The 20,738-nt window shown below is 39.5% G+C and overlaps 1 protein-coding gene across 1 annotated transcript in view; it reads right to left on the reverse strand.

The window, feature by feature from the left end:
• Positions 1-2,828: 2,828 nt before the first annotated feature.
• The window catches only part of LOC121080589 (guanine nucleotide-binding protein G(q) subunit alpha-like), a 125,339-nt gene continuing 107,429 nt past the window's right edge, over positions 2,829-20,738 (reverse strand). Inside the window, exons 6-7 of the mRNA XM_040578720.1 lie at positions 15,083-15,236; positions 2,829-8,756 (exon numbers count right to left, since the gene is read on the reverse strand). Coding sequence (XP_040434654.1) covers positions 8,566-8,756; positions 15,083-15,236 — 345 coding nt within the window. The 3' untranslated portion in view covers positions 2,829-8,565. The remainder of the gene's footprint in view (positions 8,757-15,082; positions 15,237-20,738) is intronic.

Below are 20,738 nucleotides of genomic sequence, written 5' to 3' on the forward strand. Positions count from 1 at the left end.
TTTAACATATTGAATTAATGCATTTTTTCAATTCAGTGGCAGTGTTTGATCTTTGAAATAACCACCTCATACAGGACCGTGGAAAAAAAATCAGTAATGTTTTGGTAAATACAATTCTCTAATGACAGTGTGAAATTAAAATGAGTAATTTTGGCCCAATTTGGCCCATATTAGCCCTCTGTATGCTTCAGCGGACTGTGTAACTGTTTTGTTATAGTAGTTTTGTTTTCTAAAACGTGTATCTACATGGGAACTGATTTAGTGAAAAACCTAAAACTGTGCTGCAGACAGAAGATGCATAGATAACAGAAACATTAACACCCGAGCGGGAGCTTAGCACTTAGCACTTTGAGAAGGGACAGTTAGTACCGATGTAGATGAGCTCAACAAGAATGTAAATAAGGAGCCTTCTGACCAGGACATGCTAACTGCTAAAAGAAAATAAACTAGGGTAAAATAATTGTGGTAGTAGGAGATCAGCGACCTCCTACTCAAATGGCCCCCCAACCCTGAGGAGGGTGGATCCCCTGCTCGGGGATCGATCATGCTGATATAGATTAAAACCAGCCCAGTGGGCATGTATTAGCTTGACATGGACAATAAGTGGACAATAAGGAAGGGCTCATCGTTAGCTAGCAGATGTTAAACACTTGAACAGAAGTTAGATAATGGATGGCATATAAAGAACTCTAGTAGATAACAGAAACTAAACAACAAAGACTGCTAATGTATGCAAAGATAAACAAGAACTTTAGGCAACTGCCCAAGGAGATGAAAAGTACATCTTGAATAGGTGCCAGAGGGAGATTTTGAATTTTCAGAAACCTTATGTATATGCATGACTTTGTATAATAAATATCTGGCTGCTTGTTGAAATGGTGTGCAAGTTAGGAGGAGCGATCCCCCTTGCACCCGGCGCCACAATAAACATACCTGCTTTATAACTCTCTTCGAGTTGTAGAGTTCGATTCCACAGGTCAGAACTGCCCCCGATTACCAGAACTTTCTAATCCTATTCTTAGTTACAATTTACCTTTAATTTAGCTGGTATAAACAGTTCTGTAATTATTACCAGAACTGAATCTGATATGTCAAGCAACCTTCTCTTTATGACAAACAACATAAAGGAAAGATATAGAAAAATAATCAGAGGAAAATGGGAGAAGGAAGATGACAGAAGACTAAGCAAGAAGCTCTGGTATTCTTCAACTGTACTACACTTCATCATTTGTTCAGTTTTAGAAGACCAATTTGCCCTTAATTAAGAAGGATCAGAAAGTATTCCACACAGTACATACATAGAGCAGTACTGTAAAATATTTTCCTTACATGCAGAAAGCAATTAATCAGTGTGATAGACAAGTGTGAAGGGAGAAGGAAGGAGTGTTTTGGCCAAGGAGATAGTAAAACTTGAATGTCATGCATAGTGACAAGAACTCATTTTTTTTCCTGTGAGACGAATGAAAGCCCAATTCTTATACTTTTATATTCCTAAAACCAAGCATGACTTTTTGGCTTCAGTCTGTATACAGTTGATTTTAGTCCATATTTACACAAACTTGTTATTCATACAGGGGAGCAGAAAAGACGTTTTCTTGTCCTACCATTTTCTTTAAAGGCTTTTTTTTTCTGAATAAAAATTAAATCAAGACCTTTTAAAGTGAAAAGGGCAATTCTCCCAAGCCAGAATACCTAGTAGCCCATGAAGTTCTTAAAATGAGGGGCTTAGATAATATTCACTCTTTGTGGAAATTTCAGGATTAGGTTTTAAGGAGGGTAGTCTTATTCCTTGTTTTCTAATTTATAAGCCTTTCTTTTGGCCACACACTTCTGCCTCTTCCCTTTAGTCAGGCTGGCACTTATCTGAACCACTGATTAGCCAAACTGGCTCAGAAAATGGAAAATTAGACTACTAAACTAGCCAAGGAAGAAGAGCAGAAATGAGTGGGGTTGCTTTCACCCAGTTTACTGGTTTACCAAGTACCAAGGGTGGACACAAGGGAGGAGGGTAATACCCAGGAACTGAGGAGGAATTAGAGGGTGGTTCATTTTGGAAGCAATGAGCTTGACCAATGAAATTGGGTCAACTGCTTTGTGAAACTTCACTGTCATTGATACCAGAAGTGTTCATGAGGAGCAAGCAACTGCATATTTTGTGGCAGATGAAGCTTTCTTTGTTTACTCTGAAACTCCTAAGTGTTTGGAACAGTACAGTACAAAATGGTTTGCCAATGAGGTCATATGATCATAGTATGTGATGTAAGTTTATGTCACAACTATGCAAAATTTATCACATACAGTTTCTACATCTATTTCACATATCTAAATATCACAGCTTGCACTTGTATTGTTGTTGTTATTCTCTGGTGGTTTGACTTTGGCTGAACACCAGGTGCCCACCAAAGCAGCTCTCACTACTCTCCTCAACTGGACAGGGGAGAGAAAATATAATGAAAAGCTTGTAGGTTGATATAAGGACAGGGAGATCACTCAGCAATTACCATCACAGGCAAAACAGACTTAACTTGGGGAAAGTAGTTTAATTTATTACCAATCAAATCAGAGTAGGATAATGAGAAATAAACCCAGGTCTTTGGAACACCTTCCCCCTCCCACCCCTCCCTTTTTCCCAGGCTTAACTTCACTCCTGATTTCTTTACCTCCTCCCCCCTGAGTGATGCAGGGGGACTGGAAATGAGTGTTGCAGTCAGTTCATTGCACGTTGTCTCTGCCACTCCTTCCTCCTCAGGGGGAGAACTCCTCACACTCTTCTGCTCCAGCATGAGGTCCCTCCTAGGGGAGACAGTTCTCCATGAACTTCTCTGACATCCTTCCAACAGGCTGCAGTTCTTTACACACTGCTCCAGCGTGGGTCCTTCCCACAGGGTGCAGTCCTTCAGGAACAGACTGCTCCAGCGTGGGTCCCCCACAGGCTCCCAAGTCCTGCCAAAAAACCTGCTCCAGCGTGGACTCCTCTCTCCATGGCTCCACAGGTCCTGCCAGGAGCCTGCTCCAGCATGGGCTTCCCACAAGGTCACAGCCTCCTTTGGACATCCACCTGCTCTGGCATGGGGTCCTCCACTGGCTGCAAGTGGACAGCTTCCCTCACCATGGTCTTCACCATGGGCTGCAGGGGAATCTCTGCTCTGGCTCCTGGAGCACTTCCTCCTCCTCCTTCTGCACTGACCTTGGTGTCTGCAGATTTTTTTCTCGCATATTCTCGCTCCTCTGTCTGTCTGCAATTTGTTGCACAGGTATTTTCTTTCCCCCTTCTTAAATATGTTATCACAGAGGCACTACCACCGTTGATGATTGGCTTGGCCTTGGCCAGCGGTTGGTCCATCTTGGAGCCGGCTAGCATTGGCTCCATTTGACATGGGGGAAGCTTCTAGCAGCTTCTCACAGAAGCCACCCCTGTAGCCGCCCTGCTACCAAAACCTTGCCACACAAACCCAATACATAGTCTCACTGAGACATAGAGGTGAAAAATAAATCCTCACTGATCCCTCTCCTTTACATTCTGCAACAGGAAAGAAAAATAAATAGCAATTCACTGAAGTCCTTAGGCAAATTATTTGCATTTCAATAATCTTAATTAAACTGTTGTAATGACATAGTAGAGAACAAAGTAATTTTTGCAAGTGGCCGAAATTCTGTTCTTCAGTGGTAAAGATCCGAGATCCAATGATTGTATGAAGTATGAGGCAGAATCCCCAAAAGCAACATGTAGGCATCTTTCTGTTATTCTTATCATCACTTAGGTAAACAAAAAGATCAAAGAAACAGTCTGCTTTTCCAGTACTACTGCAATCATGCAAAACACTTAAGAAATTCACTTAACAGCCTACAAATTCTGAAAGTTTTTTGTTAATAAAGACATAATTATTTCTTTTCCCTCATACTTCTGAGTTTATGTTCTACACAACCCAAAAATCTTTAGTAAAAATGTCAAATAACTGTATTCACTGTACTGAACTTTAAATGTTTTGAACTTTCTGGCTATAATAAAGATATTCAGGAAATGTTAATATATGGACAATGAGGACAGAGCATGTATAATTTAAAAAGTAATCACTGGAATAATACATCTATACAATATTTATCATAAGAAACATTTTGGGAGAACTAGAAGCTCAAATATATTTTAGAAAAGTTAAATGTCAAGGAATGAAGATACTATAGTACAAATTTATGGCCAAAAATACTGATTTTTTAACCCAGCAAGTTTTTTGAGGAGCATTATTTATGCATTAGCTTTTTCAACAAAAAAGCACAACCTATTTTTTCCCCCAAACAATAGACAATACATGCATTTAAATAACACTTTAAGAATAGCAAATATGATCTTTATTTTTTTAAACACTGCAAATTAAAAAATGTATCTGACCCCCCACCCCCAATATATCGGTCAAGTAAGGATTTCCTGCAGCATAATAAATAAGGAATCCAGCAATAGACTTCAGCTTAGACCATCTTTTGAGAGAAAAAAAAAACAACCAGCCACAAAAACAGCTTTAGAATAAGATTGATCTGGTTGAATTCTCTTGCATTTTTGATACTATCTTCAACATCAGCTTTGCCCAAACAATTCTCCTATTCTTTTTTTCCTGCAGCATGGCTACTCTGAAAAAGCTTGAGTGAAAGTTACAGTAAAATCCCTCTAACTAGATAATGACCCTCAATGGATTACTGATTACATGGAAATGCTTGTTATGATTGATACACTCAAAATATTATGGGAAAAAAACAGAAATAAAAAAAAAGAGATATCAGTGGTTCTTATCAAACCAAAACACATTGTTTTTCAAGATCTCTACTAAACTAACAAATTGGACAGGGACATATGACCTTAGTTGTTTATGTCCAAAGAGGGACTGTATCTACAAAAGTGTGGATATCTAAAATAGACATTAAATATCTACAACAAGCCATTTTAATTTCATAACTTGTGCCAGTCTCTCCAAAACATATTAACTTTATTGGTTTCTTAATTAGAGGTAGGTAATTTGAAGGCCTTATTAAAATACTGTGCACACTTCATTAGTTTACTAATGTAATTCAGGATAACCATGCACAGAGCTCCAAGAACAGCAGCACATATAATAAATTATTTGGGCTTTTTTTTTTCCCATGTGGTTTAACATGTCTTTGTTTTCTCCTATTATTTCATTATTTTGCGAAGACTGCATAAGAAGGGGCACTAGGTTGAGTAATCTGAAAGTCTTTTTCATCTTACAACCAAAAGCTTGCAGTCCAGCAATGTCTTCATATGCAGTCCTTTTACCCCCTTTTAAAGTTTTTGCAAATCATGCCGTCAGTTCTGACTGACAACCAGCATAAAGTCTGTTCTCCACTTTCAAACTTAAAAAAGTGTTTCACAACCATGTGGCATTATGATTAAAAATTACAGTTCATACACATTGAAAAGCAAAAATCTGAATTATAAAAAGCAAGCTGCCCTTATAGCTTCATCAAGCTATATATGTCAGGACAGTGCCAGTTAGTGAAAAAAGCTAGTTTAAGGTTTCTGTAAAACACATATTACAGCTTTCTTGTACTAGTTAACACCTAGAATACACAGGTTCCCAATATGTTTTCCTTCCCTCCTCTCCCATTTATGACATTCAATGAAATCACATAATTTTGGCAAAGTTAAAAGGGTTTCTGTCTTGTTTTTGCCTTCAGCTTCATGTTAGAGGGACATACTTCTGGACTCAAGTACTATAATGCATAGTGGAAATCACCAATTAAAACAGCAACAGCAATGGAATATATTGCAAGTGGGAACAGCTATGTAATTTACAAAGGAAATGTTTTTGTAAACACTGTCACACTGCAATGCTGTGTTAGGTGACTCATGTAAGGCTTGCATTAGCATGCTGAATATATATTTTTTCAGAATATGCTCAAATGATCCAAACATTGACACAGGTTCAACTCAAAATATACCAGAAGCACACACTCTTGAATTTTGCAATCACAATATATCCATAAAGCATGAGTAAACTTTTGTTTTGTTTTTATACAAAATTTAAAACCCCATTCCTCCCCCCAATATCCCATAACAAACCAAACCAAACCCCAAACCTTCATTAGACACCACTGGCTTTTTTTTTCTTTTTTTTTTTTGCTGCAGTTCTATTTATATCACTAAATCCAAGGTGGTCAATGTATTCCCAGGTTAAAAGAAGGAATATTATCATGCACTAGCAACTTTTTTGTTGTTAGATCTAAGGTTTCTGTAATTTCTGAAATAATATAACTGATCTGATGTTCTGTATTTTTTCATGATATTTTTAGGGAAATAGCATATACCCATTAGTACTTATGTTCAATAGTTTGAAATGTCTCTAAATTCACTGTTCTAATAAAGTTAAAATTATCTGAAGTTGAATCTGCCAAATACAAATTCATATTTAAGAGCTTATGTTCCAATCCTAGATATAATGGCATAAATTCTTCCAACAAAAATGGTTTCTACATCTGTATAAAACCCTGACAAGATTTAAGCATTACTTTGATTGTGAATGTCCTCTGCGTGTCTCTGATTTACTTTCACTCAGGAATGTACAAATGATTTTATACAGCATGATGCTAGTACCACTCTGTACTATAATAAGCTTTTTTTGCTTTTTAAATAAAAACAAAAAAATCCCTAGTCAGAAATAAACTGACAAAATTTACATTCTTCTCTTAAAAAAGTAAATAAAATAACATTATTTAAAATGTGAATTAGCTGTAAGACATTGAATACAATTACATAGATATATATCAAAACAGCACATTCAATTTGCCAAAAATTAATGATTGCAAAGCCAATGTGGGTGCTGCCATATATATATAGACATGTATGTACAATGATTATAGCATTCATAATTGCACTATACCTACAGTCAGTTTTCAATTATAAGGTGTTTTATGAGGGAACAAAAAATAGCAACTGTTCTTATTATTGTTGTTTTGGAGTTGGGAGGGTTAAGGATAAAACCATCTCATTAGTATTAGCAGTCTAGTGCTACTTGGCATTGTAGATAATCAATCCAATTACATTTGACCTCTGAGCTCTCTGTAGCTTGCTAGCAATCACGCACCTAGTCAAAAAAACACCTTTCAACCTAAGCTGCTCATCAATGCGTGCTACATTTTTGTTATTAAAAATTTGCATGTTTAAATGTCAAGAGTGATTTTCTCATTGTTTTATTTACATTAATAAATCTTTCTAAAGAACATCAAGAGAGGCTATTTTGTATGAAGCCTATCAAATGTCTGTGAATCAGTTAAGAGGCAACCTTATCAAGAAAGGTTCCTGAATGTGATCATTCATCAATAATTTCATGCTGTACAAAGGTGCTTTGATATTATTATAGAAAACATTGTATGCAATGTCATGCCATCTCTGACATAAGGAGACAGTTAAACTGTCTTCTATACATGTATACCTAGTAGCATATTCACTCACATTGTTGGTTTTGGCATTAAAAATTTGAACATTTTCTAACAAAGGGAACATATGAGCTGAAATTATGGTGGTTTATCATTTGGCAGTTGGCTCAGTCAGGTCAGTTCCCAATCCATCAGTCTGGTATTTCAATCTGTATCTTATGTTTCAAAAGTACTAGTTTTATAAAAAGCCAGATTTGGCAAGATTTTACATAACAAAAATATTTTTTCTACTGTGGAAAAGCACACTTTAAAAAAGCTCTAACTTAAGAAAAAATGCATGAAACTGGATAAAAAAAGCTTCCAGGCTGTTTCAGGCTGTAGCCACTGGGGAAAATGTAGTGTCCATGACATTTCTGTTTGGCATTTGTGAATAAAGAAAAGAGAAAATAATGGCACATGGCAATTAAAAAGAGATTCTGTGATATTCCATGAACATCCCAGGTTTGTGTCTTTAATTATTTCATTACTGCCTACTATGCATCTATCTGAACTGTGAAAGTATGGTTAAACTCTAAATATATACTATATCTATTTTGCAATCCCAATATTCTAGCCTCAAAAGTAAAGACAGAATGAAAACACTCATGTAAAGAATTTAAAACTCACACTATCAATACTTTTGATCCTTCAGAGAAAGTACATTCTGTAAAATTTGAATGACTGATAACTTCAGTTCTGATGATAGCATTTTTCCTGACCAAATCGCTCAGAAAATATTTTACCAAGGAATGCAACTTGGAAAATGGCCACTGTAACTTTAAAAACATGAGGAGGGGAGGAAGGAGGGAGAGAGAAAGGGTCAGGGAAAGAGGAAACCAGTTTGATTTTGCTTCAGTAGCAAAAAACTGTTATCCGTTGTGAGTGTACGACTGAGAATTTAAAACACATTGAGTCACAAGGTTTTGCCTAAAAAATAAGGAAATGTACTGTGAATACATCTTTTGTTTTTCCTCCATACAGTTTAAATAAAATCATAATATTAAATAAAAACTCTGTGGACATTCAACAGAGTCCAGGCTGGCAATAAATTAGTATTATGCAATTTGTTTTCACAGATAATACAGTCCCTCCTGTGTATCTTCAATCACCCAGAGATGGTCTTGGAGGGCCTCCTAAGCACAGTTAGACCAGGTTGTACTCCTTCAGATTTAACTGTAGGATTGTGTCCTTGACAGCAGCAAAGACGAAGCGTATATTCTCTGTGTCTGTAGCACATGTGAAGTGGGAGTAGATAATTTTGTCACTGTCTGGATTCAGGTCTACAAACATTTTCAAGATGAACTCTCGTGCCGCTTGTGCATCCCGTTGTGGTCCTGATAATTAAGAAGGAAAAAGTCAGTTTTTCCTAAAGTCAATTAAATATTTGAGCTTCTTTAAGAGGGGAACCTTAGAAGCAGAAAACAGAAGAAAGACTCAGTCTGTGATCCTCGTATAAGAGAAGGGGAAATTTTTAATAATAAATACTACTATACACTGTCTTTTCCCAGTAGGAATCATTAAAAAATAAAAATGGAAGGAAATTCCAGAAGTTGATCATGTAGAAGCTTTTCTTTTCCTGCTGACTATCCTCTTTCTTCCATAAGATGTTTAAAATGGAGAAGTGAAATTGATAACCTAAAACCACACAAAATGAACAACAGAAGAAATAGTTGCTTTATACTAATAAATATTTTAAAAAATAATAGAATTGGCCCATTTTCAGTCTGTATCTACTATATTTAAAGTATACTTAAGTACAGAATCACAGAAAGGTCAGGGTTGGAAGGGACCTCTGGAGATCATCTAGTCCAATCTCCCTGCTAAAGCAGGTTCGCCTAGAGCAGGTTGCATCCAGGTGGGTTTTTAATGTCTCCAGAGAAGGAGACTCCACAACCTCTCTGGGCAGCCTGTTCCAGTGCTCTGTCACCCTCAAGGTAAAGAAGTTCTTCCTTGTATTCAGATGGAACTTCCTGTGTTGCAGTTTGTGCCCGTTGCCCCTTGTCCTGTTGCTGGGCACCACTAAAAAGAGTGTGGCCCCATCCTCTTGACACTCACCCTGAAGATATTTGTAGACATTGATAAGATCCCCTCTCAGTCTTCTCCAGGCTAAACAGGCCCATCTCTCTCAGCCTTGCCTCATAAGGGAGATGCTCCAGTCCCCTCATCATCTTGGTAGCCCTCTGCTAGGCCCTGTCCAGTAGTTCCCTGTCTCTCTTGAACTGGGGAGCCCAGAACTGGGCACAGAACTCCAGATGCTGCCTCACCAGGGCAGAGTAGAGGGGGAGGATAACCTCCTTTGTCCTACTGGCCACGCTCCTCCTAATGCACCCCAGGATCCCATTGGCCTTCTTGGCCACGAGGGCACACTCCTGGCTCATGGTCAACTTGCCTGTCCACCAGAACTCCCAGGTCTTTCTCCACAGAGCTGCCTTCCAGCAGGTCAACCCCCAGCCTGTACTGGTGCAGAGGGTTGTTCCTCCCTAGGTGCAGGACCTTATATTTGCCTTTATTGAACTTCACTAGGTTCCTCTCTGCCCAACTCTCTAGTCTGTCCAGGTCTCACTGAATGGCAGCACAGCCTTCTGGTGTATTAGCTATTCCTCCCAGTTTTGTATCATCCGCAAACTTGCTGAGGGTACATCCTATCCCTTCATCCAGGTCATTGATTAATAAGTACGTTCTTTTAAAATGTAGCATAATCAAGTTACACCCTAGACTGACACTGTCTCCAATAGAATTTAATTTACTTTAGTGATAATAAAATATAAATGCTTGCTAGCTGAAGCTGTTAAATTGCAAAAAGTTAATGTTCTAACAAATCATTTATCTAAATTATATATTTAAATTTCTAATTTATAATATATGTATAATCCTATTAAGTCTAAATTAAGTCTGTAATTTTCAGAACACCACAAAGGCTATATATAAACGTTCTGCTTTACACAAGGCAGAAGGCAAAATAATGATTTCCAGTTTAGAACAGTGAGGATTTGTTCATGTTTACAGCCAAAAAAGCAGCAAAGAAGCAGAAACACGAGCCACAATCTATTATTTTCCTATACTGCTATTCTGTACCAATGCAGTTTTCATAGGCCATTATTCCCATGCCCTCCTTTTTCTTCAATGTGGGTTTCTACAGAACATGTATGTTTGCTGTGCCTCCTCCTCCTATCTCCTCGTTAGTCCTGGTCTTGTTACATGAAAATATAAATACCAGTGCTCAGCTGTTAAATAGTTCTGTCCTTCAGTGGTTATGAAATCTGTACTTAGGGGGTTAGTGTGTGCCCACATAACTTTCAGTAACTGCACAATAAAACTTAGTTTTAATACTTAAATACAATTGCAAACATTTCTAATTTGGATAACTGCAAAAATTAGATAGCAAAGGAAGCACAGAAGAGAAATCATATGCTTTCTGATATCTATTGGTTGCAAAACCTTGTGGAAGGAGAACATGATTCTGCAACAATATCTTGGTGTATGCACATGAATATATATGTGTATATATGTATAGACACATACACAAACTACACATTTGCTGAGATGTACAGAAGAACATGTAAACAGATAAGTTCTCTGAGGTAGGACAGAGAGGACTGTTCAAAAATTTAAAAAAAATTTCTCAACAGATTCTATCCTTTAGCTTCAGCACACATTTTATAGAAACCGCAGCAACAATAAATTTCACTACAATTCTTTTTTACTCTTAATGAGTTTAAATATTTTTAAAGGAGACTCCAAGACTTTCAAAGACAATGATTTCTTCAAAATAAGCCATTTATTGTTTTAATCAACTTCCTAGAATTTTGTTAGTTTTACAATAGGTAGACACAGGCAGGGTTGTCCCTCTCAAAATCTACTGCACTATTCAAAGCCTGTATACAAATTTTGCTTACCTAAAATGTCTGCTGATTAACATGTAATTTAAAATTTTTTTTGACTGGAGTTCAAGCACAGAAAAGTGAGGTTAAAAAGAAACTTTGCCACATCAGGAATTTAGAAAAACGGGAACGAGCCTATGTTAGATTTACAATGCTAAGTGGTTATGATCTAAATAATCTTGGAAAATAATTATAATACAAATAAATAGGTTTCTTGTCCATTGCTCCCTATTTAGCAGTCTTCAAAGGATCTCTCAATATGTTAGTCAAGTCCTATATAAAAAATACTACAATCTGGCTTGGCTACATTAGCTTAGTGAGTGTAATAATTTTTCTTTGAAGACTCTGGAGGGGAGTGTGCTCCTGTGGATAGACATTTTTCTCTTCTTTCCTTCCCAAGTGCATTGGGTCTGGCTGAGCCCCATAGCAGCCCTCATAGTGCTGTGGTTTGTATTGGTAGCTAGAAAGGTGGTGATAACACACCAGTGTTTTGGCTACTACTGAGCAGTGATCGCACAGCAATCAAGGCTGTCTCTCCAGCATTCCCCCCTCCTCACCAGTAGGCTGGAGGTGGGCAAGATCTTGGGAGGGGACATAACCAGGACAGCTGACCCAAACAGACCAAAAGGATATTCCATATCATATGATGCCTGCTCAGATATAAAAGCTAAGAGAAAGGAGGAGGAAGGGGAGGCATTTGTTATTTACAAAGTTTGTCTTCTGGAGCAACTGCTACATGCACTGAAGCCCTGCTTCCTGGGAAGTGGCTGAACATCACCTGCTGATGGGAAGTAGAGAATAACAACTTTTGTTTTCCTTTGCTTCTGTGTGCATGACTTTTGCTATTGCTTCATTAAACTGCCTTTATCTTGACCCACAAGTTTTTAGTCCAGTCTGTGAGTCAGTCTTTTTGTATTAGCTGTGAATGCATACCTTCATGTGATACTCTGACCCTTGACCATGTCTCAGTCTCTCATCCAATGTTGTTATGACATACTGTGCAGTACAACTGCTTAGTTTAATCAGTCCAATTTGCCATCCTGGTTAGCATTTCTCATTCCTGTGATACTTTCTCCATTGTGTTACCACACAGGAAACTTCATGGGAGAAGTGATCCAGCTGAAAAATACCTAATTCTGATGAGTTCTCCAAATCTGTCCATCTTCAACATCTCCAAACAGGGTGCTGGAACAGCAGAGGGGACCACACAGTGATCCATGCAAGCCACAGATTGTGTAATCCACCCCATCTTTCCACCAGAAGAAATCAAATCACACCGTAACCTTGTCTAAGGGGTTAAGTCCAGCAAGAGCTGCGGAATTAAGAGTCAGATGCTTAAAGACTTTCAAGTCTGGTCTACTCATTATGGCCCTACTGGTCCACAACCTTCTTGTTTCCCTTACACATAGCAAAGGAGAAGAGAGGGTTTCTCTGAGCTGACTGATTGTAAACATACTAACCTTCTATGATGAAATGACTGGCTTAGTAGATGAGGGGAGAGCAGTGGATATCATCTACCTAGATTTCCCATAAGATCTTCATAGGCAAGCTGCTGAAGTATGCGCTGGATGAGCAAACAGTGAGGGGGATTGAAAACTGGCTGAATGGCTCAGATCAGAGGGTGGTGATCAGTGGCACAAAGTCTAGTTGGAGGTCAGTAAATAGTGGCATACCCCAGGGTCAGTATTGGGTCCAGTCCTGTTCAACATCTTCATTAATGATCTGGATGAGGGAGCAGAGTGTACCATTGGCAAATTTGCTGATGACACAAAACTGGGAGGAGTGGCTGATATGCTGGAGGCACCTCAACAGGCTGGAAAAATGAGCCGACAGGAACCTCATGCAGTTCAGTAAGGGGAAGTACCAAGTCCTGCACCTGAGGAAGAACAAGCCTAGGCACCAATATATGCTGGGGGCCACCAGGATGGAAAGTAGCTTTGCAGAAGAGGACCTGAGGGTCCTGGTGGACACCAAGTTGAACATAAGCCAGCAATGTGCTCTTGTTTCAAAGGCTAATGGTATCCTGGGCTGAATTAGGAAAAGTGGTCCCAGCAGGTCAAGGGAGGTGATCCTTACCCTCTCTTCAGCGCTGGTGAGGCCACACCTGGAGTCCTGTCTCCATCTCTGGGCTCCCCAGTACAAGAGAGACATGGATATACTGGAGACAGTCCAGCAAAGGGCCACAAAGAAGATTGAGGGACTAGAGGAAAGGCTGAGAAATTTGGCACTGTTTAGCCTAGAGAAGAGAAGGCTCAAGCAGGGTTCTCATCAATGTGTAGAAATACCTGGAGGAAAGGTATAAAGAAGATGGGCCAGGATCTTGTCGATGGTGCCCAGTGACAGGACAAGAGGCAATGTGAACAAGCTGAAGCACAGGACATCTGAACATCAGGAAACCCTTTTTTACTGTGAGGGTGACTGAACACTGGAACAGGTTGCCCAGAGAGGTTGTGTAGTCTCCCTCCTTGGAGATATTAAAAAAACATCTGGACATGGTCCTGGGCAATAGGCACTAGGTGACCTTGTTTAAGCAGGGAGGTTGGACCAGATGATCTCCAGAGGTCCCTTCTAACCTCAACTATTTGGTGTGAATTTTGTCTGGTTTTTTCTGGACAAGCATTTAACACAGGTGTATTTCCACTTGAGTGATGATAACAGAAGGGCCCATAGAACCTTCCCACCTGCAGGATGTCATCTAGGGCACCTGTCACACTTGTAACTTGAAAGGACAAGAACATTTTCTATTCAACTGACAGTTCTCTTCTGTATAGTACTATCAAGCTAAGCTTATACTGACTCATAAATAAGTATGGTCTGATCCTGCAGGCTGTTCACTGTGAACATGACCTTTCCTCTCAAACAGGAAAAACCTTTAACTTTTTCCTTTTATCACTCTCCAGTTTTGCAAATGAGAAATTTAATCTTTTTTTGTAGCTTTTGAATCTGCTTTTCACTCTCTGGTGAGACAAAAGAGATGTTATTGTACGAATTTGTTTTTTTTTCTCTGCTACCAAAGCCTCCACTCAGTTACCTTAGAATACCTAACTTTTCACCTCAGGAGAACTTTCTGAAAGTACAGCTTGCTTAGAAAAAGCTGTGTGTTCCACGTAATGTTTTCTGGGAGAAGCACATTAAACTTCACATAAGTAACATAAAATTAAAATAAAGGAAACAAAAAAGAAATGGTATAATGAAAGGGAGGGAGGAGTGACACTGGTATCTCTGACAGCCACAGAGAATTTATGACACTTCTGTTCAGATATCCAGCCTTAAACAAAAAAACAACAAAATCAAACAAAAACAAACCAAAAAAATAAAAAAGAGTATGTGAGACACTGTATAAAAATGAGAAATGTATTTTTATGTAATTTCAGCTTTATACTTCAATTCAAACCCTCACCACAACTTATGAACAAGGACAGAATAAGGTCCATTGATAATATGATGTTATTAATCTAGAATAAATAATTTCACATGAAAGGTATTGCCATCCTATCCAGAATTAATGGAGGTATAAACCAAAATCCTAGTAATCAAGAAATCCCGCAAGACAAATATGGTGTATTAAAAGCTGCTGGTTTTAATAATTTTTTTAAAAACATGACCAGCAAGTCATTCAATTACAAACTAACCATTTGGTGTACTAAGTACAATTTGTAAAGAAGAAAATGGGTGGTAATCTTTGTCCTAAGAACCTCTAAGCAAAATACGGGCAAGGCTATTACCTTTTGTCATTACCACAGTATAAATGGCGCATGAGCTCATGGCAATATACTTACCATCATACTCTGGGAAATAATCAACTAAATGGGAGTACATAATTTTCTCCTCTAAGAGATCTTTTTTATTCAAGAACAGAATGACTGAAGAATTCTGGAACCATGGATATGTGATAATTGTCCTAAAGAGTGCTTTGCTTTCTTCCATTCGATTCTGGAACACAAAGATAAATTTATGCAGTCGTGAAAATAAATTTTAACATATTTTTAAATCAATATGCATTTCATGCATATTCCATTTTATTTGATAAACAGATCCATTTAATGTTTTCCACCTTCTTAATGAAATGTAAGATTTAACTGATTCATTTACAGTTCATAGGTAAGTGGTAAATTAAATGTGCAGGCAGTTTCCTTTTGCAAACTCAATGACACGAACATAATTATTCTTTAAAACACAGGTCATGGACATGATAGCTGTAAAAAGGTACTATTGTAAATACTGATAATGCACAGTTATGATCAGCCAACAAATTCCTGGGTACTGAAATGCATGTGGTTAAAGGCAGAGACAAGTGTACAATAAGACATAATAACTACATTTTAAGAACGAACCTTATTTATTTTATATGACTTTCCTGAACTATAAATGCAAGTAATCCTTAATTTTTTGAAAGAGATCAGCTTTAAAATAGTTCAAGGTAAATTTGGAATTCACTCATTGATAGCCTGAGAATATTTCCCCAAATCAAAGGTTTATGACATAAAATCTTACAAATGGTAAATTTATTTCTAACGTCATTGTGTTAGCCTTTACTTAAGCTTTGCTTAATTGCTCCTGAAAAGTATTTTGCATTATAGTGGAAATGTAAGTGAAGCATACAGTTGCATTTTTAAGGGCTTTCTGACACTAAACTTCTGTTGTGTTTTGATACATTTCTAAAGAACCATTAGGCTGACATGATGCAGTTAATACAGAGTTGGAACAAACTGAGTTCGGTGCAAGGCATTAACTCGACTCCTTTATTTGGAAAACTCTAAGGCAGGCCTGATTAGCTATGGAAGCTTTTTTTTAAGAGCTGACACCTGAAAACAACAGTTTCACCACCAAACAGGCCTCCAGAGAACAAAATCAAGGAAGTGAATCCTGCAGATTCTGCTGTTGCTGAGCCATAGAATCACAGAAGTTTGTAAAAGACACTTAAAATCGAGTCCAACCATAAACTTAACACTGCCAATTCCACCACTAAACCATGTCCCTAAGCATCGCAGCTACAGCTACACGTCTTTTAAATACCTCCAAGGACGGTGACTCAACCACTTCCCTGGGCAGCCTGTTCCAATGCTTGACCACCCTTTCAGTGAAGAATTTTTTCCTAAAATGCAATCTAAACCTCCCCTGGTGCAACTTGAGGCCATTTCCTCTTGTCCTGTCACTTGTTATCTGGGATAAGAGACCTACCCCCACCTGCCTACAGCCTCCTTTCAGGTAGTTGTAGAGAGCAATAAGATCCCCCCTGAGTCTACTCTTCTCCAGACTAAACAACTCCAGTTCCCTCAGCCACTCCTCATAAGACCCTTCACCAGTTTTGTTGCCCTTCTCTGGACACCCTCCAGCACCTCTACATCCCTCTTGATGTAAGAGGCCCAAAACTGAACATGGTATTCAAGGTGCAGCTTCACCAGTGCCAAGTACAAAGGGATGATCACTTCCCTTGTCCTGCTGGCCACACTATTTCTGATACAAGCCAGGATGCTACTGGCCTTTTTGGCCACCTGGGAACACTGCCAGCTCATATTCAGCCAGCTGTTGACCAACACCCTCAGGTCCTTTTCCTCTAGGCAGTTTTCCAGCCACTCTTCCCCAAGCCTGTAGCATTGTGTGGGGTTGTTATGAACCAAGTGCAGAACCTGGCACTTCTCGTTCAACCTCATACAACTGGCCTCAGCCCATCGATCCATCCTGTCCAGATCCCTCTGCAGAGCCTTCCTGCCCTCAAGCAGATCAACACTCTCACCCAAATTGGTGTCATCTGCAAACTTCCTGAGGGTGCACTCAATCCCCTCGTCCAGATAATTGATAAAGATATGAAAAAGAACTGGCCCCAATACTGAGCCCTGGGGAACACCACTTGTGACCTGCTGCCAACCGGATTTAATTCCATTCACCACAACTCTTTGGGCCCAGTCATCCAGCCAGCTTTTAACCCAGTGTAGAGTACACCTGTGCAAGCCATGAGCAGCCAGTTTCTCCAGGAGAATGCTGTGGGAGATGGTGTCAAAGGTTTTACTAAGGTCCAGGTAGACAACATCCACAGCCTTTACTTCATCTGCTAGAAGGGTCATCTTGTAGAAGGTGATCAGGTTCTTCAAGCAGGACCTGTCTTTTCTAAACCCATGCAGGCTGAGCCTAATCCCCCAGTTGTCCTGCATGTGCCGCACGATGGCGCTCAGGATGTTCTTTTCCATAACCTTCCTTAGCACTGAGGTCAGGCTGACAAGCCTGTAGTTTCCCATATCCTCCTTCTGTCCCTTCTTGTAGATGGGTGTCACATTGGCTAACCTCCAGTCTTCTGGGACCTCTCCAGATTGCCAGGACTGTTGATAAATGATGGAGACCACCTTGGTGTGCTCTTCTGCTAGCTCCCTCAGTACCCTTGGGAACCCAGATACCCTTCTATGAACCTAGATTTTACAACTATACTCTGCTGTCTCTAGTCCACTAGATTACTAGCTCTCCTGGAAATCTGGAACTAATTTTTGTATTTATTGCCCTGAGAACACAAAATTTTATATATTTAGAAGAGCTAACTGTGATCCGTGTTTGAATGCAGTTTTTCCTGGTATATGGAATAATAATATACTTTATGTAGAAAAAATCTACTGTTTAATCAGGCCATGAAAGCAATGCAAGAGGAGCAGCAGAACACTGAAAGTTTTTGAGTCACATCTCTTACACAGATGACAGGCACAAGTATCAAAGAAGGATTAGATTCTATCATAGTATCACATTGATGCTATCCATAAGAAAGAAGTAGGGCATTTATACACACTCTCTCACTTTGGTGCTGAAATTTTAATACTGTTTCACAGTTCGAAGGTTAGTTGTATTTTGCAGAGTGTGAAAAAATGTCCATTGACTGATTAACAAAGTATCCAAGTTCAATTATTATATTCCTTAATGAACTTGTCACATCACAGTGAGGAATAAGAATGATATTTATTGTAAATTTCTTAATTTAGGGTGACAAATAACACATTTAAAACATTTGCATATTTCTGTCACACATTCTGACAAAAATACACTTTGCTTTATGTGCAATAAATAGATACATTCTTGCTTTCTGGGACTGGAAGAGAAGGGAGAAGGATGGGAATAAAGCAGTGTTCTGGTATGCTAAAAAAATCTATATAGAATAATAGAATGGTTTGGGTTGAAGGGACCTTTAAATGTCATCTAGTCCAACTCCCTTGCAATGAGCAGGGACATCTTCAACTAGATCAGGTTTCTTAGAGCCCCACCCAACCTGACCATGAATGTTTCCAAGGATGGGGCATCTACCACCTTTCTGGGCAACCTGTTCCAATGTTTCACCACCCTCATCATAAAAAAATTTCTTCTTTATATCCAATCTAAACCTACCCTCTTTCAATTTAAAATTGTTGGCCCTTGTCCTGTCACTACAGGCCCTGGTAAAAAGTCTCTCCCATCTTTCTTATAAGCCCCCTTTATATATTGAAAGGCCACAATAAGGCCTCCCCGGAGCCTTCTTTTCTCCAGGCTGAACAACACCAACTCTCTCAGCCTTTCTTCATAGGAGACATGTTCCATCCCTCTTTTTGTTCCATCCCTCATTTTTGTGGCCCTCCTCTGGACCTGCTCCAACATGTCCGTGTCCTTGTGCTGGGGACTCCAGAGCTGGACGCAGGACTCCAGGTGGGGTCTCACGAGAGTGGAGTAGAGGGGGAGAATCACTTCCCTCAACCTGCTAGCCACGCTTCTTTTTATGCAGCCCAGGATATGATTGGCTTTCTGGGCTGCAAGCACACGTTGCTGGTTCATGTCCAGTTTTTCATTCACCAGTTCCCCCCAAATCCCTCTCCACAGGGCTGCTCTCAATCCATTAATCCCCCAGCCTGTACTGATACTGGGGATTGCCCTGACCCAGGTGCAGGACCTTGCACTTGGCCTTGTTGAACTTCATGAGGTTCACATGGGACTACTTCTCAAGCTTGTCCAGGTCCCTCGGAATGGCATCAGGCATGTCAACTGCACCACTCAGCTTGGTGTCATCTGCAAACTTGCTGAGGGTGCACTCAATCCCACTGTCTACGTCATTGATGAAGATATTAAACAGTATTGGTCCCAATATGGACTCCTGAGGCGTCTGTCTCCATCTGGACATTGAGCCATTGACCACTACTCTATGGATGCAACCATCCAGCCAACTCCTTATCCACCAAATTGTCCATCCATCAATTCCATCTCTCTCCAATTTAGAGACAAGGATGTTGTGGGGGACTGTGTCAAAGGCCTTACAGAAGTCCAGACAGATGACATCCATAGCTCTTCCCTTGTCCACTTTTGTACTCACTCCATCATAGAAGGCCACTAGGTTGGTCAGGCAAGACTTGCCCTTGGTGAAGCCATGCTGGCTGCCTCAAATCACCTCCACATCCTCCATGTGCCTTAACATAGCTTCTAGGAGAATCTGTTCCATGATCTTCCTGGGCACAGAGGTGAGACTGACAGATTTGTAGTTCACAGGGTCCTCCTTTCTACCCTTTTTAAAAATTAGCGCAATTTTTTTATTATTATTTTTGCTTTTTTATTGTTTACAAAAGCTTGTGTCGAGAGCTGATTCTCAGTAGATCACAGCAAGGGTGCAGCTCTGCTACATACAAAACCCTGACCCAGAATCAGGTCATCTACGAATGATTTAGCACTGGGTGCCCCACAATCATATGGTACCTGATGGGGAAGAGGCAGTGCTGCATTTGTCCACCCCTCCAGTCTTGACCACAAGCAGTGCTTTGCACCAGGCTGTCGTGAGCCCACCGAGGTGCCAGTGGCACTGTGGTATTGCTATGTTTAGGTGGGATTCTGACTTAGAGGTGTTCAGTCATAAGCCTGCAGATGGTAGCCTCATGCCAGTGGCTCCTCAGCCAAGTGCATGCACCAGGGGTCTGAGTCTGTGGTTCCTCTCACACTGAATGGGATTACTATTGCAACAACACATCATCAGTGGGGTAAAACTAACCTGTCTCACAATAGTCTAATAGACAGGATACAGCTTACTGAAAGCCAAAACTAAGCACCAGATGGGTGCTTAGCTCCAAGATGGGCTGGATCCACCCAAGAGCTAGAGGAACACAGGCCTAAGGCTGTTGGAACGTGCCACAAGTTTTTGTATGCATGACTTGAAAAAATGCTTTGAATTACAGTTATAAACATATTTCAAACTGAAAACGAAAAAGTTTCAAAAGTTTTTCACTGATGTTAATAAGGAACATAAATAGTTTAGCGGTGAGGTGGAAGAACAATCTTCAAGACAAAGAGTAGTTTTAGAACTTTTACTTCCACATTTGCCTCCAAAATGTTTTGTTTTGAAAGAGAAAACTTGAAAACTCAAGACAGCTTTATGAGTAAGTTCTTTTTCATAAGAGTTGTAAAAAATTCATGGAATAATCACTTCAGTCATTTCAAAGTGGTATG

Source organism: Falco naumanni, chromosome W (genome assembly GCF_017639655.2).
Source record: "Falco naumanni isolate bFalNau1 chromosome W, bFalNau1.pat, whole genome shotgun sequence".
NCBI lineage: Eukaryota > Metazoa > Chordata > Aves > Falconiformes > Falconidae > Falco > Falco naumanni.